Below are 16,015 nucleotides of genomic sequence, written 5' to 3' on the forward strand. Positions count from 1 at the left end.
ACGCCACCCCAGCGCTCCCTTCAGGATGGAGCCAGGATTAGCATCTGATGTCAGTGTGTTTTTGATGCTGAAATGCTAGCAACATTCCAGGTTAGAGACCACAGTCACAAAATCGCCCGCATAAAGAGCCTCCAGAGATAGTGGAAAGAAAGCATTATTTACTTAACTTTAGTTATTTTACATTAAAGGAGTTGCATTTTCTGTTTTAAAAGGTAGGCTTCCCTGGTGTTCAGATGGTAAAAGTGTCTGCCTGCAATGTAGGAGACCCGGGTCCGATCCCTGGGTCGGGAAGATCCCCTGGAGAAGGATATGGCAACCCACTCCAGTACTCTTGTCTGGAAGATTCCATGGACGGAGGAGCCTGATAGGCTATAGTCCATGGGGTCGCAAAGAGTCGAACACAACTGCAACTTCACTTTCGCTTTCAGCACTAAATAACTTGTTTTCAGATGTCACTAACTTGGAGAATTTCTGTCTGTGAAAACGCCTCCAGTCTGCCTATTTTGCTGTCCCCACAGTCTCTGACCATCGCCAAGCCCTCTCCTGAACGTTTTTATGCCTTCACTCTTGCGTCACTGTTATTTTTCTGTTTGCTGGGTGCCATCTCCAGTTCTTTGCTGAGAGAATGGCATAAATGATTTCAAATCTCTCCTCTTCACTGAAGTAATCCTAAAGATGATGGAAGAGGAGATATGTAACACACAATCCTTTCTACAAAGCGCATGCTTGCTACAAACAAAGTGAAAACTAGAGTTGTCCTCTTAGAGTGAACGTATTGCTGCTGGTCTCTGTAGAGTAAGGTGAAGATAGGAATCGGATGTTTAGAAACCAGAAGATGATGGAGGGTGCCTTCTGTGACTGTGACATCCGTGTGGCTTCATCTGGGGGCTCGGGGGTGTAGGGGGTGTCTGAAAGTGTGCTAACAACCCCGTCTCTGCAGGGCAGCGGGGGAGCGCTATCGCCGGGAGATGCTGGCCCACGGCGGGGGCAGGGAGCCCATGCTTATGGTGCAAGGTGAGCCGAAGTGAGACGCGCTCTAAGGTTTTTGAGCTGTGTGTGTGTTTTGCATCATCTGTGATGAAAGCTGTTCATATTTTGGTTTTTCTTTTAAAGAGAGGATGCTTCAGCCTTGCATGTGGCTGCGAGGGTGTCTCACTGTGTCCCCAGATGACAAGTCAGGGACTGACTGACTTAGATGAGGAAAAAATTTCAGGCTTTAGCTCTCAAAATGTGACTAACATGCTAATCGGAAACTTGTTGCAAATTCTCAGAAAACTTGTGTTAGCTTTTGATGGGTTACAGTGGGTAGCCTAAGGAACTCATTTCTTCTCTCTCATGAAAGCCTGGCTGTATACATTGTTAGAAATCCCATGGCATCAGGGTGGGTTTTTTTTTTTACTTGTTTCAAAATTAGAACCTACTTAAGTCTGTTCTGTGACATAGCGTTTTGGACGAAAATCTAATTGTGAATGGGAGAGACTGTCACGGTATTTCAAGGAGAGGTCGGTGGTGCTGGTGTCTTGGGGTGTGGGCATCACCACGGCGGGTCCTCCGGATGGCGCAGCAGGAGGAGGTCCCGAGTGGGGTGGTGCTGCCTTCAGGCTGAACCCCTCGGTCCTGCTAGTGAGGGGTGAGGTGATGTCTGCTGCCCGGCTCTGTACTGCTGTCCTCGTGGGAAGGGCCGCGTCCATCCCGGCCCCATGGCTGAGAACTGCTGCCTGGGTCTGCACGGCTGTCCTCACAGGAAGGGCTGTGTCCATTCCGGCCCCGCGGCCGAGAGCTGCTGCCGTGCCTGGCGCTGGAGGCAACCCCGAGTGCACAGCCCTCCTGGGAGGGTGTGCACATCCAGGCTCGGTCTGCCCGATGCCGCAGCAAGTGCGCAACATGGGTCAGCCAGCCCAGCCCTGCCTGCTTCGGGGTGAGCCCTGGCCTCCCCTCAGGATCACCTCGAGGCACCCTCGTGATGAGGCACTGACGGCTGACTCTCCTAAGCAGCCCCCTGAGGAGGCTGCTCCTTCTGCCTTCCCGCTGATGGGGTCAGCTCAGGGCCAGCCTTCACATGGCAGGGCACAGCGGAGCCAGGCTCAAACCTGTGCCTTCAGAGCCCAGGGCAGCCGGCTGCACGTTTCGTGTGGACTCAGGTAAACGTGCGCACACTTGGCTGGCGGGCAGCCCGCTGTGACAGGGGTCCTGGGTGAGGCTCCCAGCGGCGGCACTCAGGTGCTCCTCCCGACCCCACGTCTGCACGCCCACGCATGTTAACAGCCCACGTACGGCCCCAGCCACAGGAGAATACCAAATCCTTTTCAGAGTTTCTTTCAGTGTATTTTTCTCCTCTGCTTCTAAAAGCTTGCTGTGTCATCTCTCCAGCAAGTCTGTTCTTCATATGAAACATTTTTTGTGTCAGGAACCTTAGTATTTTTCCACACTGAAACTCATACTCACAAGAGAAAAGCAGGCCTGTGGTTCAGACTAGAGAAGATAGAGCATCTGGATCGCAGCTGGCTCTGCTCACGGGCACTAACATCTTCCTGATACCATCCCCCAGAACCCACTCCTCCACACACTTGGTTACCTGGCAGATGAACAGAGGGTGTGACACTTGCTGTCACCCCACAGGGTGGGATTTGTAGGACAAGACCATCGGGGGCACCCCCTCTTCTGTGTGTGCGCGGCCAGCTTGAGCCCCAACTCAGGACCGTCCTAGACTGTGGCTCACAGCCTTGGGCAGTGATGGACACGTCAGAGTTGGGAGGGACAGCTCAGTCTAGCTGGTCTTACTCTTCTATGAAAACGTAGGTGCTTCATCTATTCTAACTACTTACTAGGGACACGTAAAGGGTTCTCTTAACTAGTGGGAGGTAAAGAAACAGAGCCCTTACTCTTAAGTTGTGTACCTCTGTGACCAAATAACAACTGATTGACCTCCTGACTCACCTAAGAGTGAGCCTTGAGAGGAGCCTCAAGCCACTCATCAGTCAGGACTCCCTGCGTCGTGCTTGGGATCTGAGTGACGAACACGGCACAGGTGAGCTTTAAGGTTACTCACTCGGTGGGCAGGGTCTGCACGGATCTCCACACACAGGCTTCTCTCCTAACTCTGCCCAGGAGCCTCGGGGTAAATCCACAGAATCCCTCTCAAATCTCTAAATGCCACTTGAAGAAAACAAAATCATAGTTAAAAAGCCATTTCCTTCCTCAAAGGCGGGGAGAGTCCTTACACAGTCAAACAGAAGTGGATCTCCAGGCAGCAGCTCTGGTGCTTTACTGAATTACTCGAGATAGTCCGCTTCCCTAAGCGAGGCAGAATGTGGCTTACTCGCAGGGCAGGAAACGAACACACAGACTCAGAGAATGGGCTTGTGGACACAGGACGGGAAGGCGAGGGGGACGAATTGAGGGGGTGACATTAATACACATATACGCCCCGTATGAGACAACTGGCTGGTGGGGAGCTCGGCTCGGTGCTGTGTGATGACCCAGTGGGGTGGGATGGGAGGGTCGGAGGGAGCCTTAAGAGGGAGGGGATATATGTATACTTATAGCTGATTGATATTCTTGTACAGTAGAAACTAACACAACATTGTAAAGCAATTATCCTCCAATTAAAAAGAAAAAGGGTTGGTTGTCTATGAAGCCCATGACACGTATCATAGTTATGAGATGCTTTCTTGATGCTATCAGATATTTGTCTGACAGAGAAGGCAATGGCAACCAGCTCCAGTACTCTTGCCTGGAAAATCCCATGGACGGAGGAGCCTGGTAGGCCGTAGTCCATGGGTTTGCTAGGAGTTGGACACGACTGAGCGACTTCACTTTCACTTTCCACTTTCATGCATTGGAGAAGGAAATGGCAACCCACTCCAGTGTTCTTGCCTGGAGAATCCCAGGGATGGGGGAGCCTGGTGGGCTGCCGTCTATGGGGTCGCACAGAGTCGGACATGACTGAAGCAACTTAGCAGCAGCAGCAGCAAGACACGTATTAGCACTTTTAGAGTCCCAGGAAGCTCTGAATATTATTGCCATGACATGAATTACACCCTTTACTTATACTCAGATTCTCCCTTTAAATTATAATATAAAACATTGGTACAGCTGTAAGAAAATGATGCTATGCAGGAAAAACAAAAACAAAAACACTTCTTTCTAATCTTCAAGTCATGTCCTTATTTTATTTTAAACACATCCATAGCGCATATAAGGAGGATGTTTTAAGCAGAATATTTAGTTACTTAATCCTCCACTAAACACAAGATGCCAACACCTGACCAAATCCAAGAATTCTGGGGAAAGTTGCAATCTTTGCACATTCCATACCCCGCAGTGTTCTCTGGTTTAAGCATCACATTTCTTGGTAATAAGAGAACTTACTTTTTGCTTAAAATAGAACCATGATGATATATGCTATATTCATTTTGTCATTTTCAAAAACATACTGGAAACCTTTAGGTGTGCCATGGTGAACAGTTTCTCTCACAAGCTCTTCAGAAACTGAACGGTTCTCTTGGAAGAAGATAAGCGTGCAAGTGAGGTGGCACCTGGTGCCCCCGAGGAGGCTGGTGGGCTCGAAGCAGTGCTGCCTCACACTCTGAGAAGAGAGGTGAATTCCTCCCAGGAGGGTCCATCTCCCTCGCAGACTGCTCTATCTTTCTTCTATGTTATCCAGAGGTCTTGAGTAGGTGGCCCTTGTTTTGTTCCTAGGTTCAGATTTTATCTTTAAAAGACTAGAAAAACCCAACGTGGTGAAAAACCTTCCCTTCCTGTGCCTCCTGCCCTGCTGCTTTCTGAACCCTGTGACCTTGGTCCTGCCCCCCGTCCCCACAGACCCTGAGGCTCACACCCCTCACACGTCTTCCTCAGCTCATCTGTAACGTCTGACTTGAGTCTGGGTGGGTCTTTGACTTGTGAGGATGTCAGTGGCCTGTGCCTGGAGGCCTCAATGATGCCCCAAAGTCTGTGTGTGTTTAATGCCACATCCTAACTATTCCCGTTGGCAAGCCCTGCCTGACACTCATTGACCAGCAGTGAACTTCTCTGTCCTGTGTGTCCCCATGAGCTCCTTGACGGATCCGTCCCCCTCATGTGCGGGCACGCTCTGGCATGCTGGGCCCCGGACGAGGCTGACCACAGCCACGTATGCATCCTGCCCGCTGGGTCTCACGTTTCCACCGCTGGTTGTGGGTCCCCGTGCCCCCTGCAGCCTCTGCACAGAGAGTTCTGTGGGGACAGGAAAGAGCAAAGCCCAAGAGTTTAGTCTTTCAAGCGGTTATTTTTTAAAGTTAAACAGCTTTATTCCTGTTCCCCTTTCCAGAAAAGAAACTCTTAGCTTTATGACTTCTGGCCAAAAGCAGTGTGCCCATAGAGAATGTTCTAACTTGACAGAGTTTTAAAAAGCACCAAACATCAGATAAGATGAAAAGAAATGTAGATAAATGAGTCAGTTCTCAGTGAAACTCCCTTCAGTTTTTCTGTTGCCAGACTGACTCACGGAACCCAAGTCTAGAAGCCCACAGGGCCTCTCCGTAAGCTGATTAAAATCATAATGCCTTATATTTCTGCCCAGCTCTGTGGTTTTCAAAACACATTTGTTTTTGCCCTAATTATCCTATATCATCTCTTCTAACTTGTTGCATATTATTTTTATTCAAGAAACAAGTCAGAATTTGTGGTTTGTATATTCCACAGGGCAACCCTTGTCCCTGTGTGTAAAGAAAACTTCACTTTGCCATAGAAGCCTCCTTGGTCTGGGAGCATTCGAGCTTGTTCCAGCACCTTCCTCTAGGGGAGAAGGTCTGACGCCCTCCCTGCTGGAGGGCCAGGGGCTCCCCGGGGCAGGGCTGGTCCGGGGTCCCCGCCTGGGAGAGGACCATGTGCTCAGGAACACGCGTGGTCTGGTGTGTGTGTGTGTCAGGGGAGCCCGGCTCACGATAAATGAACATGCAGTGGCCAAAACGTCAACAATTTGAGCAAAAAAGTAAATAAGGCAGCATTGGGACATAAGACACACAGAGTAGACAGCATGAGCGCATCCTGACAGGAGTGACTGAATTAGCAAACGGGACAGACCTCTCGTGCGGGAGAACTCAGGTGCATGCTGCAGGTGTGCCCCCCTCGAGGCACTGGGCACTGTGTCCAAGTGTGGGCCGCACGGTGACAGCCCTTTCCATCCTGTGCTCTGGAAGGAAGGGAGAAGCACTGCCTGCCTGGTGTTCACGGTCAGCACCAGCGAGACATGTTGATCCCGACCCCTGGGGCGACGTGAGGTGATGGACGCTGCTCCCGGGTCCTCGTTCCCAGGTGGTCACAGTCAGGGCCCCGAGCAGAGTCTCGACTCTCAGGGGAGGTGGTGGCTGGGCCCCACCATGCCGGCCCTGCAGAGGGTCCGCCTGCAGGCTCTGTTACGAGAACGCACTTACATGTTTACCTAGAAGGCCAGATGTTTCTCGGGCCATTAAAAGCGTGATTATGGGGGTCCAACAAGATGGTGAAGTAGAGGAGGGCGTGGGGCTCACCTTCCCCAAGAATGCATCAGAAATCCACGCACGCGTGCAGCGGTTCCCACTGGAACCCGGAGACTGGCGGCAGGACTTGTGCGCGGGCAGCTGAGGAAGCAGGCAGAGAGCTCAGGCCTGTGCCCTGGGAGGGGACTCGGGGAGGCAGAGACCACGCCTTGGGGAGCGGGCCCCGCCATCCAGGGCACAAGGAGGCCACACGGCACAGCCCCACGACAGCGCAGGGACAGGCTGTGAGGGACAGAGGGGCCTGCACCCAAGGTCATGTCAGCTGAGGGCAGCGCCTGCGGGCACCCCGGCTCCAGCCCCAGCCTCTGCGACGGGTCCTGTGCAGGGAGAAGGGGAAGCACCCCAGAGCAGAGAAGGCCCAGACCTGATCTCGGGGCTCCTCCTCCAGCATCCTGGGGTCAGACCCCACCCCCCAGTAGGGCGGTGATGGCCACCAAGCAGAAAGGAAGCCTTACTACACGCCTGCCTCCAGCCCCACCACAGCAACAGCTTCCAGCTCACCCTGAGCAAACACATAATGTGTGTCCAGGTCAGAGCCAGCTCTCCCCACAAAGGCATCAGACTCACACAGTCTGTACGGGAATGCACCCTCGTGACAACAACCCTTCAACAGGTCCTGTTTCACCTGAATTCACAGAGGCAGAGGACATGCTCTCAGTTAAAAAGCAAGGAAAAAACCCTGAAAAATAAACAACAAATTAAAAATGTATCAGATAAAGAGTTGAAAGCGTTGGTAATAAAAATGTTAACTGAAATAGAGAAAAGAATACACGAGCACAGTGAGAAGAGACCCAATCAGAAATGAAGAAATTGAGTAACTGAAATTAAAAGACACGAAGGAGTGAGTAGCAGATGGAGTGATACGGAGGAGCACAGAGGGATCTGGGAGAGAAGACGACGGGCATCACGCACCAGCACAACAGACACAGGTAACAGAAGAGTTAGAGAGACCTGAGCCTGCAGGACAGGCCTCCCGTTGAGGGGCGAGGAGGCTCTGGATGTGCCCCTCCCGTTAGCGAGTATCAGACCCAAGTCTCCAGCCGCATCCCCCATGCCCCCGTCCCCCAGTGTGTCCAGTCCGTCATCTGTCTTGGAGGCAGGCAGCAGTCTGTACAGCCCCCCCTTCCAAGAGCTCATCACATTCTCTGCTTATAAACAGCACGGGTCAAACCTTCAGTGAACAGAGATGCAAAGAGCTAAAAGTGAAGACAAGGTCGGTGTTTCCAACACAGGATAAACCAAGAAGAGAAAGTGTCTTCCCGGAAAGAGTGCAACTTTTCATTTTTCTAAACAAACGGGTTGTGGGATCCCAGGAATTGTTGACAGAGCAGTCAGATAACAGCAGACAGAGGCCAGAAACGGATAGGTGTTTCCTAGACCTGGGGTGTGGGTGACAGCTTCACCCGGGTAGGAGGAGTCGCTCTCCCAGGAAGGGACAGGTCTTTCTGTCTGTAAATGTGGCCCCGGAGCCTTCATGGTCCTTGCATTTTCCTGCTGTTGATATTGTCGGTGTTCCAGTGAATAAATTCAACCAACATACGTTTTGCTAGCAACGAGGAAAAGCCTCTGGGGAAGGTAACTTGTAAGCAGAATTTAATTTGTACTGTGTTCAGCGCACTTTGCATCGCACGCCGCATGTGTTCAGGCCCCGGCGGGTGGCTGTGTCCGCTGCTCGCTGCCTGCGGCTCCGGGTCCAGCCCCTCCTCTCCCCCGGGCCGCCCGGGCTCCTGCCTCCACAGCTCTGGGTGACCTGCCTGGTCTCGGTCGCAGCATGCCAGCACAGCACAGAGTCGCTCTCAGGACCGGTCTGGGGGGTGACAGGGCGACTGGCCCCGTAACAGGCCAGCGTTTGCTCTGGGAGGTGTGACCCCCTTCACAGAAGCAAGGCCGAGGCCCTTCCCCTCGCCCCTCAGCGACCTGCAGGGCCAAGGGCTGCGAGCCTCAACCTCAGGCATCCCAGGGCGGAGCCCTGCTCTGCTCTCACTGCAGAGCCCACGGGCAGGTTCAGTGGAGGGATGGAAACACGTTTGCTACCCAGCTCTTGAGATGTCCAGAGAGTACAGAGAAGGGACGTTTCTCTGGGTTTAACCAGGTTAGCTCCTGAAAGGTCATTTGCAAGGTGTCTCCTAGTGACTGAGTCTTTCCGGCCGTCTCTAAAGAAACCCTCTCCTCGCGACTCTGTACTTATCGTCACTAATAACGAAACTAGATTAAGGATGACTGTACCTAAACCTGATTTTCTCATTTAATAGTTCTTTACATTAAAGTCTGTCAGACAGGACAACCCTCCCTTAACGTCCAAGTCTGCATGCCTCAAATACTCAACCCCATCACTTAAGTTGGGGTACGTCAAGTAAGCCCCTCTCCTCTCGGCACTGAGTGTGTTTAGCGGCAGGCTTGGGACAGCAGCTGAACTCCACTCACACCGTCCCTTCGATCAGTTTAAACAAAACGGAGCTTTAATTTTTAAAATTCTTGAAAGCTTAAGTCACACCCTCAAAATAACTGTATAATTTCAGCCCTATACTTTTGTCTTCTTCCTGCACTTTCTTTTCCCTTGAGGATGAGCATTTTATTAAAATGTTGCAGTAGCCTTGTGCCCCAGTTTTCCTGAGATACTTAACATTGGATATTAGCCATTAAGACTGACTGCTGCTGCTTTTGTATCTCGAGTTGAACGGACAGGAGGTGGGAGGGTGCTGGCAGGAGAAGCACAGGGAGAGCCACACTGACCCTGGGGCCGGGGGCTGCCCGTGCGGAGCGCGCTGCGTGTGTCCCCGCGTGTCTGTGGTCCCAGGGTGCTCGGGTCACCTCCTGCCCGAGTCACCCCGTGGAGACAGGACTGGAAGAGCTGAAGCTCAGGCGCTCCCCACCCCCGTGTTGTGTGGACTGCTGGTGTCTCTGACTTTTTCTCCGGTAGACCAGGGCGCACTCACGTTGGGCACAGTTGTGTGCGTGTCAGCGCTGCACCTGCCGGCCACTCTGTCACCACGGTCGGCGTGAGTCGCCTCGTACCCTGATGCTCAGATGACGCTCTTGGTGCCCCGGGCAGGACGTCCCAGGGACGGAGATGATGGTGTCTCTGTCTTCCACACGGCAGTGGTTTCACGGCAGAGTGAGACCTCACTCGGTGAGGACGCGCGCGTGCGCGCTCACAGGCACGCCGCGGTCCTGACCACATGCTGGCCGGCAGAACCTCCTCTTCTTGCGCGGAGAGCAGGAATGAAGGAGGGAAGCGTGTCGGGGAAGCAGGCGCAGGGTGCAGCGGCGGGGGGCGACCACAGTGTCAGTAACGGGTGAGCGGCAGCCAGATTCACCGCCGTGTGAACAGAATCCCAGTTCCCCGGAAGGCGCACCTGGGTGCTCCAGGCTGCAGCTTCCTGTTCGCAAAAGCACTGGTTTTTCAGAGGGCGTGGACATGTTTGATGTGTGGGTCTGTTTGTTTAAGGAAGATGTAGAGCTTCAAAAGGCAAAATGTTTTTTACCCAGAAAGGTACTCGGTAAACGGAATTGTTAAATCCGACGATGAAACTGGGATAAACTAATGAGGAACAGGGCACGTCCGCAGCTCCACTTCGTGCATCCACTGCCACCTGGCCAGACGTGCTGGGCCCGGCCGCCCACAGGCAGGGCGTGGGGCAGAGCCCAGCTCCGAACAGCACAAGTACTGCCCAGCCGAGGGGCTGGGGAGGTTTTCAGTTCAAAGGCGGAACGGAGTTTCCCTTCTGGCTGATGTCCTTATTTTCCCAGGACTGACGGTAGGTAGTGGAACCACCTTTAGAGAAGAGCGTGGGCAGCCCAGTGTGGAACCCAGGAAACTTCGGAACGAGAGAGAGAGGAGCCAGGTATCTAAGGCTCAGGAGAGTTGGTCCTCGGGTGAGCTCTGACCTCAGAAAGCTCACTTCACATGGCCAGGCTGGCTTGGGCTACAGTTCCCATCGATCTGGCCGAGTTTGGCACGTAAAGTTATCTCAGCATGAAAAGTGGCCGTGAACTGTTGGGATGGGTGTTCAGACCCAAGGGCAGTCCGCAGTCCGCATGGATGACCTTCAGTTTGGCGCGTCCCATGAACTGTTGGGATGGGTGTTTAGACCTGAGGGCAGTCCACGGTCTGTGTGGATGACCCGTGGTCCAGCGCATCCCGTGAACTGTTGGGATGGGTGTTCAAACCCGAGGGTGGTCTACAGTCTGCATGGATGACCTGTGGTCCGGCGCATCCTGTGAACTGTTGGGATTGATGTTCAAACCCGAGGGCAGTCCACAGTCTGCGTGGATGACCCGTGGTCCAGCACACCCTGTGAACTGTTGGGATGAGTGTTTAGGCCCCAAAGGTGGTCCACGGTCTGCGTGGATGACCTGTGGTCTGACGCATCCCGTGAACTGTTGGGATGGGTGCTCAGGCCCAAGGGCGGTTTGTGTTGATGACCCGCAGTCCGGGGCGTCCCATGTTGCCGGAGCCACAGCAGCTGAGTGGGCCAGTCACAGGCTGTCTCAGTGCTTCTGGTCCCTTCTTGTTTAAGTTGTGGGAAAGTGTGTATGACACAGAATGTCCCATTCTTACCACTGTGAATGTGCAGTTCAGTGCCCCTCAGCCCCGTGTGGCCATCGCCGCTGTTCATCCCAGGACTTGTCCACCATCTCCATGTTCTCTTTGGTAAACCTTGTATCACAGCTGCTAACAGGTGGAAAAGGGGTTGATTTTAGTTACCGTGTCTGTTTCCTTCTTTCCATAAATAAAGTTATGTCATCAAAAGCAGATGGAAAAGCCAGAGAATACAAAGCAAGCCATGGTTCATTAGCTGGATAATCAGCTTGGGATTGTGTCTGATGATAAAACCCTAAATACTTGATCACAGACAGCATTTTGAAATACAGCGTGTGCAGAAAATAAGCAACCTCATCCTTCAGCCCTTGAACTTTCACTCTGATGCTTCTTGTTATCAGTTACAGGGCCTTTCCCTCGTGTTCAGTGCACGATACTCAATTCTTACAGCAGTCAAGCTGTGTAGACTGTACCCTGCTGCTGTTCTGGTCCTTAGACACACACTTCACTCACCAGTCGGCCTCCGCTCAGGCTGCCGCTTGCAGGAGTGAGTCTCGGAAGTCCAGTCCGGGCTGAAGGTCCTGAACCGGGTGGCTGACCAGGGTGACTCCCCAAGCTCTGGCTCTAACCCCCAGTGCCCTCTTTAGGGGCACCTTCAGTCTTGTTCAGAAAAGGAGGAATTTATCTTTCTGCTCTATTCCTCCTTGCTAACCCTTCAGAGGGAGACTTAGGGACAGTCAGCAGAGAGAACAGCCAGAAATTTGAGGTTGTAAGATGCTGGGCTGAGCCAGGGAATGTTCCCTTCAGCCTGAAAGCCCAATGTGCCCGGCGCTGGCCCCCACGGCAGCTCCCCTGGGGTGTTCAGAGCTGGGCTATGATCCCTAAACAGATGATGCCTGTTGGCCTTAACTCTCATAGAAACCTGGCTGACATACCTTCATTTGAGCCAAGTACCGGCACTGTGCCTGAAATGTAGGAGTATGCTGGGCTTTTATCTCTGATTTAGAAAGAACTGGGGGGTGACACACCCCGGGCGCCTCAGGTGTTGAGGGCCTGGCCTCAGGGGTGTGGGGGCCACACCCGCCCCTCTCCTGGCTGTGCTCCGGGACACACATGCAGCCCTTGAGCGCCTGCCACACCATGAGGCCCATAGACAGAAGGGCAGGTCCTTCCAGTCGCACCAGGAAAGAAGCAGTTTCAGGGGGAACCACGCGCATCACCGTCCTCTTACCCTGCCCCCAGCACATCCTCCACCACAGCAGGTGGGGCTGGGGCCAGGGACGGACTCTCCCCTGTCTCAGGCCAGGACAGCTCTCACTGCCTGCCTGTATGTCACCTGCTTCCAATATCTGTGGAAAGATGTGGTTATTTAAATGAGAAAAGAAAGAGCAGAAAGCACTTGCTTTTACTCCAAACCCTGGGTCTAGAAAGTTGGTCCTCAAACAAAAATATCAGTGTCCCCCGGGTATCATTAAGTTCTCTTTAATAACTTGTGAACTAATCTCTTTATCAGGTGGGAATCTTCTTGTAAGAAACCACCAACTCAGGCTGACCAAGCAGAAAAGAATTTGGGGGAACAGTACAGAGGCGGCCGCAGAGTCAAGGGGCAAAGCAAAAGCCAGCTGAGAAAGCAGCTTCTGGGCTCCGTGTTGGGGTAGACGAGCCGCTCGGGTGCCCGTACCAACTCACTGCCTTGGTGTCCATAGGCCTCCCGTCCTTGTGACCGGGAGTGGGTCCCTGGGGGGCTCAGGGCTGGCACCAAGCTGGGTTAGGAAGGCAGGGGGGCCCATACCTGGGGCCCAGCTGCCCCCCAGACGCCCCAGTGTGGTGGCCAGGATGGCGTCCCCTGCGGTCACACACATAACCTGCAGCTGGCAGCTCCTGAACAGCAGGCTATGGTGCTGCACACAAGCCAGCACCCAGCTCGGGTGGGCCCCCCCAGAGCCTGCCCCGGAACCCCTGGAGACCCTAGTTCACTGCCATCAGGCCTCCTGTTCCACCAAGGAACAGCCTCCTGGTCCTCTGAGGTCATGAACACACTGGTTTAGCAGAGCAGACGAGACAGGAACGTTCGGGCTTGCCCCAGGTTTTATCAGCCCGTTTGCCTCTCAGGGAAAAGGAGGAGGAAAATAAATGAAATCGTCATTGTAACTGTTTGACGGGCTGTTCCCTGTGGGCCTGCAGAGGGCGGGCAGGTGGGACTCTGCTTCCCTGAGGGTTCCCTGCAGCCGGTCTGTCTTACACCGCCACCCACGTGTCCCTCTGAGGGGGAAAGTGACCCTCGGTTTTGTTTTATAGTCTCAGCTCCCTGCGGCCCCCACCCCTGCCCTCCAGAGAATGTGTGTCAACTCCACCCGCTCTGGACTTGGCCCTCCAGCAGGTTCTGGGGGCGCCTACAAAACTGCTCATCTCATCACCACCCTTAAAACTTGACAGAGAGAACATCTTTACCAGCTTTATGAAAAAAATCCACGTGTTGCGGAAATCTTTACCATCTACATATGTAAACGCTAAATTCAGCTTTTCTTATCTGTGGAACTGCCTGAAAACATTTTATTTTTAATTCCCTGTGTAGAAGTTGTTAGTTCATGTTGACACTTGCAGACACTTAGATCTAACTAAAGCGAGGACACTGCAGCCGTGTGGCAGGAGAATTCCCGCCCTGGAAGTTAGTGCGTCCTCTCTGAACCTTCATCTTCACCAGTCGCAGCACACACACCACGGTCCAACCACTCCTCTTGGGGCCAGGCTTTATTTAAAACTCCCCCGAGCGTGTGTGTGTTTCTCCGCTTGCCCCACGGCGGCCGTCCTCTGAGATGCAGAAGTGGCTGCAGGTGGCCCTGGAGACGGTGTGGCCCCGAGGTGGTGGGTCCTGTGTTTGTGGACAGCTGGTGGAGGTGACAGGAACGCTTCATGAGACAGGCGGCTGCACTTCACTGCACAGGCAGCCCCACCTTCTGACAGTTCTAGCCATTTAATTAGAAGCAGTTTGTAATTACAGGATGTTTCGAATGTTACAAGGAAGGGAATGGTGAAACAGGCTAACACATCTGACCGAAAGTCGCGTTTCAGTGTTTGCCCCACAGCTGTTCTCTGCATTAAGAACCCTGGCCCGTAGGAAATGCGCAGACAGGCTTTACTGCTCTGGTTACGTGAAAGCCTGCGTCTCCAAGACGCAGAGTGGAAGGCGCTGCCTGGCCATCGTCAGAGCCATCATGTCCCATTGCCAGAGACATGGGAGGACTAGGGGGCGTTTCTCGTCCCTAGGAGCTGTTTTACTGTGAAAAGAAAATTGCTTTGAACTTTAGTTTTGCAATTAAAGACATAGCAACGAAATTCTCTTCCAATAGCTAGTCCTTATTCCTCAGATGGCCCCTGTGATGGAGATGTGAGGACCTGGGTTTGAATGCAGATGAAAGTATTTTGGGCTGTGGTGAGAATGTGATGGCATCCGTATTGTTCCTGGGCACACGGGGTCCAGTGAGGGGCTGCCAAGGCCGTGTTGGCACTGCTGCTTTGTGTCCACTGTACAAGCCAGGCCTTGGCCAGTCCCTGTGGCCGTGTTCCCCAGTGGGGGTGACTGTGTCTGTGGGTCCAGCCCTAGGCCTGCCCAAAGCTCTCTACGTTCCACTGCAGATGGTGGCCTGGGTGGGAGCACCCCCGGCCCCCAAACCTGGCGCATGGTTCCTTGCACTCCTGGTCAAGTGGCTCCAAGGGTATAGTAATATCTCCAAAACATGGGTCTAAATCTCTAAGCTAAGTGTTGGTGAGATAGTATAAAAAAGGCAATAAAACAAGAAACCGCTCAGAGCACAGGCACTGCCTGGATACTCTGAAACAGCCTCCTTCCCAGCTCGTGGCTCCCAAAGCCGAGCGTCTCCGACTGTGTGGACGTGCTGTCCGTCTCTGTTGCTCTGTGCTGTCCCTGAGTGAGCTGGCTGACCATCTGTCTCTCTGTTGGCAGGTATGCTTCAGAAGCGTCCTTCTATTGACGACTTTGTAAACACCCTAGTTTCCGACCTGGACCTAGACTTCGAGACCTTTCTCATGGATTCCACGTGAGGGAGACACCTGAGTCCTTTAGATCAGGGTCATGGTGACGCTGATTCTGTTGTTAAGTGCTGCAGCTACAAACACTTGTTTCTGAGTTCTGTATTCACTTCTGTGATAACTTGTGAAAAGCCTCAAACCCGTGGATCTTGGAATAAATAATTTTTTTTAAAAATTATGCTGGCTTTTAGCCTGTTTGGCAGATTCTGCATGATTTCTTAAGACGACTGTAGAGGTGGCTGAAAGTGGAGCAGTCAGTTATGGCGGTGGAGAAACCACGTGTGGCCTCGACAGTGCCCTGGCTCCTCCCGCGAGGTCAGGGCTGGAGCGCACAGGCACACCTCTGACCTGACGATGAATACCCGGAGCTGCAGCGCAACAAGGGAGTCGTGTGTCAAGTTCAGCCTCTGGCAGATCTGGAGCCGAGATGCCGACGCTGTCTCTGTCCTAAGCATCACTGCATACCGTATCGCCATGTGTTAATTACAGGAAGGACTGTTTTTTTTTAGGTCAAGGTGAGTGTATTGTCCAAACAGCATAATCTAATTGCATGCAGAACCATTTTCAAGTCCACCTAATTTAAGCTAGTCACAAAAAAAAAACAGGTTATTATTTCAAAAAATCACTTCACACTGAAAAGATAGGCCCTCTGAAAAGGCAGCTTGACTGTACCACATCACCATCTTAGGCAGGACGGCACTGTTTCTTGAGCTTCCTAGAAGCTTTCCGTGGGTACTGACCGTGCCACTTCAGCACTGGCTTGCACGCCCACCACACACACACCCACACCTCTTATAGAGCACACGGTGAGAGGAACATTGACTCGCTGTTGTGTCACACTTGTTTTAAAGCAAAGAAACTATAATAAAGTCCAAGACGAGAGCTAAGGGAGTAAGCGAGC

At 52.8% G+C, this 16,015-nt stretch overlaps 1 protein-coding gene across 1 annotated transcript in view; it reads left to right on the forward strand.

Annotated features, from left to right (window-relative positions):
• LOC120882949 (mitochondrial intermediate peptidase) overlaps positions 1-15,282 on the forward strand; it is a 79,417-nt gene extending 64,135 nt beyond the window's left edge. Inside the window, exons 18-19 of the mRNA XM_040266784.1 lie at positions 941-1,014; positions 15,029-15,282. Coding sequence (XP_040122718.1) covers positions 941-1,014; positions 15,029-15,126 — 172 coding nt within the window. The 3' untranslated portion in view covers positions 15,127-15,282. The remainder of the gene's footprint in view (positions 1-940; positions 1,015-15,028) is intronic.
• Positions 15,283-16,015: the final 733 nt, after the last annotated feature.

Source organism: Oryx dammah, unplaced genomic scaffold (assembly GCF_014754425.2).
Source record: "Oryx dammah isolate SB20612 unplaced genomic scaffold, SCBI_Odam_1.1 HiC_scaffold_24, whole genome shotgun sequence".
In the NCBI taxonomy this organism is placed as follows: Eukaryota; Metazoa; Chordata; class Mammalia; order Artiodactyla; family Bovidae; genus Oryx; species Oryx dammah.